This window comes from Lepisma saccharinum, chromosome 30 (genome assembly GCF_977018435.1).
Source record: "Lepisma saccharinum chromosome 30, izLepSacc3.1, whole genome shotgun sequence".
Taxonomy (NCBI): Eukaryota; Metazoa; Arthropoda; class Insecta; order Zygentoma; family Lepismatidae; genus Lepisma; species Lepisma saccharinum.
Window position 1 is genome coordinate 44,399,032 of NC_139258.1, and position 12,416 is coordinate 44,411,447.

At 41.7% G+C, this 12,416-nt stretch overlaps 2 protein-coding genes across 2 annotated transcripts; both read left to right on the top strand.

The window, feature by feature from the left end:
* The first annotated feature begins 6,580 nt into the window (after window positions 1-6,580).
* LOC145981949 (uncharacterized) lies at window positions 6,581-8,650 on the top strand. Its single transcript, XM_083115445.1, has one exon. The coding sequence runs from the start codon at window positions 6,581-6,583 to the stop codon at window positions 8,648-8,650; it is 2,070 nt and encodes a 689-aa protein (XP_082971571.1).
* A 224-nt stretch (window positions 8,651-8,874) lies between these two features.
* LOC145981950 (uncharacterized) lies at window positions 8,875-11,676 on the top strand. The gene has a single exon (XM_083115446.1). It carries the CDS (start codon window positions 8,875-8,877, stop codon window positions 11,674-11,676), a length of 2,802 nt encoding a protein of 933 aa, XP_082971572.1.
* The last annotated feature ends 740 nt before the right edge of the window (window positions 11,677-12,416 follow it).

The following is a 12,416-nucleotide window of genomic DNA, read 5'->3' on the forward strand; positions in this document are numbered from 1 at the left end:
GTTCATTTAAAGACGAAGTTCTACTGGGTTGATCGCTACTATGAGGATGAATGATGAACTAATGAGTGGAGAATGAGACAAACATTGCTATATGCCTTACTATGGTTCAAACTGGGGCCTCTGGCTTCCTAAAGCGTTATGCTGTCACGGAGACCCGTTATATACATGTAGAGGGACTTACTTAATCCTTTCCGTTCAATCTTACTCTCTCGATCCTGTTGCAGTTATGTCCACGCTATAATTAATTAAGTTAGTAAACTATTTGCATGAAAATATGCGCACGAGACTCTACTCCCACCCCCCTCCAGCACACACAGGCATTTCAAATTGTTTCACTTTACGATTTTTCGGGTGTTCTCTATTGTGCTCGTCTCAAGATGAGACTCTCATCTAATAATCATTTAACTTCATTGCTGTGTCTCGTAATCAAGGGGTCCCGGGGTCGATACCCGGTGAAGGCACATGATGGTTCGGATTCCACTTTAACCTGTAGGTCCAGTCCCGATTAGCCTTACTGTGCATAAAGTGGACTTAAAACACCAAATCAACCAATCAACCAACCAACCAACTTTATTTGTTGCGTGTAGAAGCGTAGACAAATAGTGTTAAAGAACCAAAGACATTGATTCCCTTTTTGCTGAATTCAGCATGAATTTGTTCGTTTGCCATCCTCAGTTAACTTGAGAAGGTACGGGAAAGCAGCGAAGAAGAACTACATGTTATAAACATTGCTTCCCAAGAGTTATAATCAACTTGTATGATTTTACATGTTATTAAGCGGCCCGCAGCTGAGGTGTTCCGTACCTTGTGCTTTTGGAGCCAAGATGGCCGCCACGTTATTCTCTGAACACTAGTGCTTACTGAAAGTGAGAGAGTGAATAGTCTGTGAAGGGAGAAGCGACGCTGTACCAGTAGTGATGGGTTCAAGCCGTTCATTTGTGCGAGTCGACTCATGAGCGCTCGCTCACTGAGAAGAGTCGTTCAAATGAGTCGTTCAAAAGAGTCGCCAAGCTTCTTTTTCTCGAAACACATGCCTGAAGAGGGGGAAGGGGGTAGGAGGTGTTGAAGCAGATGATTGTATTTAAGTAAACGAACACAACGTACGTCCTTCAAGATTAATAAATTGTATTGCATTTTGTGCATGTGTGTGTGCGTGTAGCCGACTAGATGGCCAAGATTCTGAAGTAATCGACATTTGATCTTGCCACAGAAGTTCCCGGGTTCTAGTCCCGGTCTGGGCAAGGATATTCTTTACGAGTGTCCCTTCATCTATATCATCACGCATCATCCTCATCGTCGCGATTACTTAAAATTTGAAGAAAAGCGGCATAAAATAAGAAAAATACAAATACGATTCTGTATGTGTGTGGATATACATATATGTGTAAACAGTAAACACACACACACAAACAAAATTTATTGCACATACTTGTTTTCATTACTCTGTCTCATGAGTGAGATTTTCTATATTTGTATCTTGTTTCAGTTTACATTTCATACTGCGGATAATGCAAATTATGCAGTACGATAGCATACACAGAAATGCTATATAATTATATCAACCTTTTATTAGTAATAACGTGCATTACATATTCTTCCTTTTTTGCATTCGATCACTGGTTTTAATATCGCAACAAAATGCACTCCAGATCTGCGCTGCGACACATGCTTGCATTTCCACGAGCATCGCTCGTTCACGACTCTTGAAACAGCACGAAGAGTCACAGCACAGTCCCACGACTCTTTCCCCATCATTCGTTCACGACTCGCGAGTCGGCACGAAGAGTCATTAAGCACCTTAACGACTCGCTCGCCTTAGCGACTCTTCTCCTCCCTCATCGTTCACGACTCGCGAGTCGGCACGAAGAGTCATTAAGCACCTTAACGACTCGCTCGCCTTAGCGACTCTTCTCCTCCCTCATCGTTCACGACTCGCGAGTCGGCACGAAGAGTCATTAAGCACCTTAACGACTCGCTCGCCTTAGCGACTCTTCTCCTCACTCATCGTTCGCTCGCGAGTCGCGAGCTCTCTTACACAAGGCGCGGGTGCGGCAGTCTCGCCAGAAGACTGGATCTACAGTTTAAAGTAGGATCCACCCGCTCGCTCTCCGCGGATGGCTAACAGCTGTGTTTAAGAAATATATATCGCTCTTGAACATTATCCATGTCCATAGCTTTTTGTTGTTCTACAGTCATTCAATATAAGTTTCTGCCAATATCATAATGTATGATCGAATTTCTATAAAGCGGGCCAAATTATACGTATGTATTTTTTTTAATGTTGCTTTCTACTAGTAAAACACCTTAACACGTAGGCTCACCGCAGATGGCCAACAGCTGTTTATATCACTCGTGAACATGACCCATGTCCATCTTACGTAGTTGTTCCTAATTCTGCAGTCATTCAATAAAAGCTTTTTTGCAGTATCATGTACGATGAGATTTATGATTAAACTTCTATATTTATTCTTTAATGCTGTTTTCATTAGTAAAATATTTACACGTTAATGTTAATGAAATATTTCACGTCATATGAAAACGATTTTGTCAGACAATGTTTAAAGTTCACTTTATGCTCAGATAGTCTAATCGGGATTGAAGCTACATTTTAAACTGGGGTCTAAATCACTGGGCAAGGTGCCTCCACCGAGGATCGAATCCGAGACAGGAAGCGATTTCCTTACCAGGATTTAACAAGGAATGAAAGGATGGCTGAATAACATAAATAAAACATACTCCATGGTGCATGTTCTTTGTTTCTTGGTTTCTATGTTGGCCAGCTTGAAATAATCTTGGAGTGACAGATAAGTGGTGTCGCCCTCCTCAAAGTAAGCCTATTGACACCGAAAGTTCCGGGTTCGAACCCCAGCCCAGAGATGAGTGGTAATCTGTATTTAACCTCTTGTCAATTACTCTAATCACCATCCATCCTCCGTCGTTGCCTTGTAACGATACCTGGTGGATCCCACTTTAAACTAGATCCAGTCCCGATTAGCTTATCTGTACGTAAAATTCATTCATCCTCGCTGTCAATACTAAGTAATTAGGTATAAAAGATGCATAAAATGCAACAAAGCGTGTTAGGCAGTTAAAATATTAAAATTGAATTAATAAATTATAAAATATAATTACTCCATGCTAATTTATAAGAAATTATAGCATTTTAAAATTTGTTTGTTCCTTAATGGGAAAATAACTAGTAGCTTATTTCTTCTGTTCATTCTCATGTTAACAGATTTGTTTTCTTGGATAAATAAAATTGAACGTGTAACTTAAAAGGTTTACATGTGCACGAAGCGGAAGAGCAACTCGATCGAGTATCGTGGTGAGACAAGATGACTTGGCACATCGTTTCAACTCGTGAATGAGAATGCATATCTTGTTCGCGATTTGATTTCAAGTTAAAAACACCTGTCTGGTCTTGTTCGCTTATCGATTTCAAAGCATAAATCGGTATCGTTACTCCAATGAGACGAGATTCTCGGACAGTACATTTTACACAGAGTGTCTCTCATCATCTCACCAACTTTGGAAGGGTTGGCCCTGTTTTCGTTGCGATTTTGTAATGTCCTGCTACTTGTGAAACTGATTCACTTCCAACAATTTCAGTCGCCTCTGTGGAGGAGTGGTTAGAACAATGCGCTAAGAGGAATCTCGGAATTGAGTGTCACTTCATCAATTTCATTATATCATCACTGATTTTCATGTTCGCGATTAGCCAAAGTGGCAGAAGAGCAAAGCCTGGGCAAAAGTGGTATCCCGAGCCGCTATGTGTTTCCACCGAATATCGGCCTCAGGACTCCCTGCCCTCGTGCTGCGATGTGCTAACCACTCCGCCACGGGGGCCGGCCCTCCCCATCACATCTCTGTTTTATACTAAAGGCTATGATTGAATATGAATTTAAAATTTTGTGTGCGTCACTTAGGCTATTTTGCACCCTTCACTTTATACGGGATCCAGCCCCTTACCAGAACTAAAATAACATATAACTGTAATGTCCTGTAGTAACTAAAATATTAAAATAATCTGACCGGTTAAAAGCTGAGGCTGTAAAGGCACTCAGCACACATAAGGACAAAACACAGGACAACACACACACACATTCCTACGAAAATTATACTGGCCGTAGGTATAGACGCCAGAGCCTCGTTAGTCTGCAAAATGCAGTCCAGGGTATACTATGTGGAAGTGAGGTTGACAATTGGGTGTACTACGTGGAAGGATCATCCCTTACATCCCTTAAACTATATTTCTCGAGACCCTTGATGTGCTAACCATACTTGAGTTAGTTTTGTCAATATTAATTTTATTGATTGCATTTTTGTTTTGCAATGATTTTGCGCACTGAATTTTCATATTTATCTTTGCTTTTCATTTGTGTTTTACTTTTATTTTGTATATAATGTTGTGTTTCTATTGGTGTAAATTTGTGATTCGTCTCTAATAACGTTATCATTCCAATGTGATTTAAATTTTAATCTTCTAATCTCACGTGTATAATATGTAAGTATATGTATGTACACATGCATACAGAGAGAAAGAGAGAGCGATTGTATTGGAAAATTGCATGATATGATCGTTAGAGGGGAAATCCGCACCGTTCCCCGCATAATTTCAAATTTGTTCCTTGTATTACACAAAATATATTAAATTAATGTTATAACAAATTGAATATCCATTATAGATCGGATTATAAGAAATTGTGTATAACTGCGTGTGCGAGCGTGTGTTTGTCTCTCAGGTTCTTTATTAAAAAAATCAGAAAAACAGAACATAATGTAGTATTCAAATATAAAAAGACCTTCATTTCACGAGTCCACTTATAATTAATTCATTATCATGTGGTTTGTTCTATTAGGTAATTCTTAACTGAATATAAAAAATTGTAAGTTATAATTTTTGTTTTAATACATGTTTGTTATTTTCACTAAAGGTTTATCATTTGAACTTGTGCTTGCTGCTTGTATTACGTCATTTTTGGATTTGGAGTAACAGAAAACAAAAGGTGTTTATTGTATTTGATCTTGCTTTAGAAAATAATGATTGGTTGATTGATTTGGTTTATTTTACTTCGCTTTTCTGTCACTTTTTTGGGTAATCGCGAAGATCAGGATGAGTAATGAGGTATACTAACCACTCCACCATGGAGGCCGGCGCTTTAGAAAATAATTAAAAGTAACAATAGCTTTCCACACTAAGTATTTTGTTTTGCAAATTATAAATTACTGCCCCCCTTTTCTGATTCACCCTAATAGCATAGTGGTTAACGCTGTCATGTATTAAAATGGTCTGCTTGGCAAAAATTGTTATAAGTCCACTTTTATGCTCCAATAGGCTAATCGGGTCTCCCCGATGGCGTAGTGATAACGTCGCCGGTAATCAAGGGGTATCGTGTTCAATACAAAGTGGAGGTTCTTATCCCACTTTAAACTGTAGGTCCAGTCCCGACTATCCTATCTGCACATAAAGTGGACTTAAACAATAACAACTCAAAATAGGCTAATCGGAATATTGTAATCAAGAGGTCTGTGCCTAACACCTTCCCAAAATTTTTACAAGACTCCCCTAATATTTTTACTAACATTTAATTTCTTGTAATTTTAGCGCTAATGGTTTGGCCGAACTTGAAACTACAGGACAAATTTGTTGGCTGTTCTTCGCTGCCCCATGGGCTGAGGTTGCGCGCTCTCTCTCTGCAAACAACACTCGCGAGTCGCGAGCTCGCGAGTCGACTCTTTCCTTCGTTCAAAGAGTCGCTAAAGTGTGCCACGACTCTTTGAACGAAGGAAAGAGTCGACTCGCGAGCATGCTCCTTCCCCTCTCATCGTACACGGCACGTTTCAGCCAGCTTTACTCAACTAGGGGTAGGGAAAAGGAACAGAGAGGACCCCCTCCCCTCCCTCTCCTCTACAGTCCCCATTTGCTGCCCGCAGAATCGACTTGCTTTCTTTCAAAAATTCCGGTCGCCAGGCGAGTATACACTTGCGCATGCGCCTTCCTCGCAAAATTCGTGGAAAGGAGAGGGAATAATGGAATAATAGTTGCTTGGCGGGCGGAGGAGTCGTGGCACACATACGACTCTTTGAACGTGTCGTTCAATTCTGGTGAACGAGTCGTTCACCGCTCACAAGAGAGAGTCGTTACTTTTGAACGACTCGTTCACGAACGACCCATCACTATGTACCAGAGATGTATTGCAGGTTGGCTGCAAATAATGTAGAATTGCAACGAATACATCAGTTCGAGTAATTGAGTGTTTCATTTATGTGTATTAGTCTATCTACAGCACCATTACCTTCCTGGAAATGCTACAAACAGCGGCCGAAACAAGAAAAGAGTCTTCTTGTTGGATGACGGGCGCGAACATGGTCCTCCTTGTGCCGGATGCTGCATGCGATCAGCATTCGTTGTGTTGTGTTGAACTTTTGTGCTAGCGTGCATTCGTGAACTGTGAATAAATACATTGACATACTGTTTGCTACGTGTAACCAGTTTCAGTGCACCTTTTGTAGTGCCAGGAAGTGTTTCGTGCGTGCATTGTAGTTTGGACAACAACAATCCGTGCGCGACTGAATAAACATGGAAGCCATATCGGCAGCAAAGACTGTGCTCAAGCGAGAAGTTACTCGCCTTGAGAATAAAGTGAACGCGGGTTTATTGGACAATGTGACAATCGCGTTATCGGTAAACAAAGCCAAACAATTAACGGACGATTGTAAACAGTTATTATTAGACCTGGCTAGTGCGTGTGATGATGCAACTTTTGAGAGTTATGACAGTGAAATCGGTTGTATTCAAGACCGTTTGGATGCAACCATGTGCAGGCTTTGTTCGTTGCAGCAGCAACAGACTCAAGCTACGGTGACGTCATCGACAGAAGCACGAACAAGTGAAGTGCGTCTCCCGAAGCTCTCGCTTCCTGTGTTCACGGGACAATTACAAGAGTGGCTTTCTTTCCGTGATTTGTTTATCGCGTCGGTGGACAAAAACAAACAGTTATCCAGTGCACAAAAGCTACAGTATTTGAAAGCTTCGTTAAAGGGGCAACCTGCATTGCTTATCCAGTCCATGTCGGTGACTGATGATAACTATGCAGAGGCGTGGAACATTCTAAATTCGCGTTATCAAAACAAACGGGAAATTGTTATGGACACAATCAAGCGTTTAGTCGCGCAACCCAAAGTGCAACGTGAATCCGCAGCAGCCTTACGTAGCCTGCTAGACACAACTACCGAGTGTGTTCGCGTGTTGAAAGTGATGGACATTCCCATAGAACATTGGGATCCTATCCTAGTTTTTCATGTGACAGAAAAAATGGACAGTGATACTAGACAACAATGGGAACTTTCATTAAAGACAACCGAGTTGCCTACATTTCAGGAGTTGAGTGACTTTCTTGATCAGCGTTCTCGTGCATTATCAGCTACAAATCTCAGTGCTCAGAGACTGAAGCAGTCGACTCACAATAGCTCCCAGTTCAAGGGTGTGTATCATGCAGTGTCGGATGATACCTGTGAAAAATGTAAACTGCATCATGCGCTATACAAGTGCAAAGACTTCAAAAGCCTTTCGGTGATGGACAGAATGAGATTTGTTAGAGAAAAGGGTTTGTGTTATAATTGCATTCAAAGTCATCATAGGGCATCGGTATGTGACTCAGGGGCGTGCCGAGTTTGCAATAAAAAGCATCATACTTTGTTACACTATTATAAGCAGAGTGACTCTAGTGAAACAACAACTTCCCCCCAAGAAGTTTCTTCTCATGTGGCTGGAGAAGGAGACAAGGGACTAAAGCCAGTGTTGCTATCCACTGCAGTTGTTTATGTGCAGGGAAGAGATGGTGTTTATCAACCAGTTCGTGCGCTCCTGGACTGTGCCTCAGAGACTTCCTTTGTCACCTCACGATGTGTGCAAAGGTTAGGCTTACGTCAGCATAAGGCAGACATCACTGTGAATGGGATTACAGCAACGGGCGTAGGTGTAGGCAGTGCAGTAGTGGATCTACAATTCCAACCCAGTAGCAGAAGGAAAACATTCACCACAAGGGCAATCGTACTTCCTAAAATAACAGGAAACATTCCCAGGGAACCTTTACCAGATTTCAGGAAGTGGACACATATTCAAGGACTGAAGTTGGCAGATCCAAGGTTTTATGTGATGGAACCGGTGGACATTTTACTTGGAGCAGATTTGTTTCCTTTTCTTATGCAAAGTGGCAAACGTGTTGGGCCAAAGGGAACACCTACTGCACTACGTACTGTTCTTGGTTGGATTCTTTGTGGCAGTGTGGACTTTCCCAAGGTAAGGGCAGTAGCATCATTTCATGCATCTTGTAGTCTTGATAGTGCACTTCGCCAGTTCTGGGAGGTAGAGGAGGTCCCAAGGCTAATGCATCTGACATTAGAGGAGATACAATGTGAAGAGCACTTTTCGGTGACTCATGTTCGAGAAAACAATAAGTTCAGTGTGAGCCTTCCATTCAAGGAAGACAGTCCTCCCTTAGGATACTCTCGTGAAACAGCTGTGGCGAGATTACAGCAAATGGAACGGAAGTTTGCAAGGTCTCCTGTTTTTCATCAGAAGTACTCAGAATTCATGCATGAATATTTAGACTTGGACATATGGAGCCTGTTCCTGCAAGTGAAGTGAAAAAGAAACCATGTGATAGTTTCTATTTACCGCATCATGCTGTAATCAATCCAAATTCCACCAGTACACCTCTTCGTGTAGTTTTTGATGCCAGTTCAGTGACTTCAACAGGGATTAGTCTCAACGATAAGCTTCAAGTTGGGCCAAAATTGCAAGGTGATATCTTTCCATTGTTACTCAGGTTCAGGAAGCATCAAATTCCTTTGTGTGCAGACATTTCCAAAATGTATAGACAAATATTGATCCATCCATCAGATACAGACTTTCAGCGAATAGTGTGGCGCGACAATCCTAAAGAATTGATAAGGGACTATAGGCTACTCACGGTGACATATGGGACTTCCAGTGCACCTTATCTTGCAACAAAGTGTCTTCAGCAGTTAGCTATTGATGAAATGAGTGAATTTCCATTAGCAGCCCCAGTGTTATTAAATGATTTTTATGTTGACGATTTGGTATCTGGTGCCAGCAATGTGGAAGAAGCTATCGAATTGCAGTCACAATTGATACAGTTACTAGCAAAGGGTGGATTTGAGTTACGTAAATGGTCCTCGAGTGAGCCACAAGTGTTGACAGCAGTACCTGTAGAGTTGAGAGAAACTAATGTGCCTTTAGATATCCATTGCAGTGAACTTGTGAAAACGTTAGGTCTAAGGTGGCATCCTGGTGCTGACCACTTCACTTTTCTTGTGACTTTACCACCAAAACGTCACACATTGACGAAAAGACTATTGTTATCTGACATTGCAAAATTGTTTGATCCTCTTGGTTTCTTAGCCCCAACAGTCATACAAGCAAAAATACTTATTCAAGAATTGTGGAAAGAAAAGTTGGGCTGGGATGAGGCATTATCCGTGGAAACATGCGAACTGTGGCTACATTTTTGTAGTGAACTTCCTGTACTGCAACAATTACAAATCAAACGTGCTATTGTATCTGCAAATGCTATTGCTTGTCAATTAGTGGGTTTCTGTGATGCATCACAACAAGCATACTGTGCGGTAGTGTACCTTCGCTCAGTTTATGTCGATGGTCATGTTGAAGTGAGGTTGGTAGGAGCAAAGACTAAGGTGGCTCCAATCAAGCAAATGTCTCTACCAAGGCTAGAACTATCAGCGGCAGTTTTATTGACACGATTGCTCGTAGTAATCTCCAATGCACTATCCTACAAATTGGAAGATGCATGTGTGTGGACTGATTCTACCATTGTGCTTGCTTGGTTATCCTCAACACCAAGCAGGTGGAAAACATTTGTAGCAAATCGAGTGGCAGAAGTGCAGGAGAGTCTTCGTCGTGAACAATGGTCACACATCCTGGGAAAATCAAATCCTGCAGATCTTGCTACAAGAGGTATCAGTGCTTCAGCCTTAGCTCAGTGTGAGTTATGGTGGGCGGGACCAGAGTTCTTACGAGCAACTTCATTGGCAACGTTTGATCATCATGAGACAAGCAACGAAATTTTGGAAGAAGTTACGAAAGAAGAGAAGAAGATCTCCATTACAGTTATGTACAGTACAGTAGAAGAAGATCTGATCAGCAGATATTCAAGCTTTTCTAAAATGCAGAGAATAATGGCATGGATCCAACGATTTGTGTTCAATACTCGTCAGTCAGGGAATCAGAGAAGGCAAGGAGCATTGACAACTAAAGAGCTTATGACAGCAACGACCTCTCTTGTAAAACAAGCTCAGAAAAGTGAATTCACAGCAGAATTACATTGTTTACAAGCTAAAATTCCTCTGCCAACAAAAAGCAGGTTATTGTGTTTGGCTCCTTTTGTTGATGAGGCAGGTGTCATTCGTGTTGGAGGGAGGCTACACAAAGCAAGAATAACAGTGGACCATAAACATCCAATGTTGCTACCTGCAAAGCACAAATTGACTCACTTATTAATTAAAAATGAACATTTACTTAATCTTCATGCTGGTCCTCAGTTAGTGTTGTCCTCATTGCAACGAACATTCTGGATACTGAGAGGCCGAGATACAGTGCGTAACATTGTGAAGAAATGTGTAACTTGTCATCGCTTTTGTACACAAGCTGGGGAACAATTAATGGGTAGCTTACCAGAATCTAGGATTAATCCTTCTCGTCCATTTATAAACTGTGGTGTGGATTATGCAGGGCCCATTCTGTTGAAGGAAATGGTTGGACGCTCTCGTAAGCAGTATAAGGGTTATATTGCCTTATTTGTTTGTTTCGCAACGAAAGCAGTTCATTTAGAAATAGTGAGTAGTGGTACTACAGAGACGTTTTTGGCTGCACTTCGGAGATTTGTATCTCGTCGTGGAAAACCCAGTAATATTTACAGTGATTGTGGAACAACGTTTGTTGGCGCAAATAGAGAGTTAAAGGAATTCATGAGATTGGCAAAACAACCAAAGCACAATGAAACTATTTCAAGTGCTCTAAGCAGCTTAGGCATCCAGTGGCATTTTAATGTTCCTCGTAATCCTCATGCAGGAGGCTTGTGGGAGAGTGGTGTCAAATCAGTTAAATACCACCTCAAAAGAGTTGTGGGGAATGCCCTACTTACCTTTGAGGAATTGTATACAGTATTAACACAAATAGAAGCATGTTTGAATTCCAGACCGTTAACTGCTCTATCCAGTGATCCCAATGATATGCAGGCACTTACTCCAGGCCATTTCTTAATAGGAGATGCATTGATAGCTACTCCAGATAGGGACTTTGCTACAATAAAAGTGAACAGACTGTCGAAGTGGCAGCTCGTGCAAAGGCTGACACAGCATTTCTGGCGCAGATGGTGTAGGGATTATCTTTCTCAGTTACAACAACGTCCTAAGTGGAGAAGGGAGCAACAGAATCTACAGGTCGATGACTTGGTTGTGGTCAGAGATGATCAACTTGCACCTCAACAGTGGAGACTTGGCAGAGTAATCAACATTCATCCAGGTGAAGATGGATTGGTTAGAGCAGCAACAGTGAGAACCAGTGAAGGAACCTACAAGAGGCCAGCAGTGAAGCTGTCCCTTTTACCAGTGAGTGAAGTTGAACACCGATGAGAAAGAACTTAAACTTTAAAATTTATGCATAAAAGGCAATCATTAGTTCGTTCAATTTCTTTTTAATTTTGTGTTGTCATTTTCAGTAGGAAATTTTGGGAAAATTGGCATTCAATTTATATTTGTTCATCAAAACTGTGTTCTATGTATGTACTTTGTAAAGTGTTGAAATTAATAATTTCAAGGTGGGCGGTATGTTCCGTACCTTGTGCTTTTGGAGCCAAGATGGCCGCCATTTTATTCTCTGAACACTAGTGCCTACTGAAAGTGAGAGAGTGAATAGTCTGTGAAGGGAGAAGCGACGCTGTACCAGAGATGTATTGCAGGTTGGCTGCAAATAATGTAGAATTGCAACGAATACATCAGTTCGAGTAATTGAGTGTTTCATTTATGTGTATTAGTCTACCTACAGCACCATTACCTTCCTGGAAATGCTACAAACAGCGGCCGAAACAAGAAAAGAGTCTTCTTGTTGGATGACGGGCGCGAACATGAGGGATCCCCTTTTTGACGTCACTCTAGCAGAAGACCTTCAGTGCCGCCACAGCGCGGGAAGCCGGAATAGCAATCCCTGGCTCACCAGAAGATCTCCAAATGAGGGGCGAGGGCGTGCAGAGCATAGACATACAAGACTACTAGAAGGAAAGGCTGGGGTCAGACACGCCTCTTTTCGCGACTGCCGCTGGTGTGACGCCATGGGCGGACAAAACCCAGCTGAGTCTTTACCCCATACGGAAAGA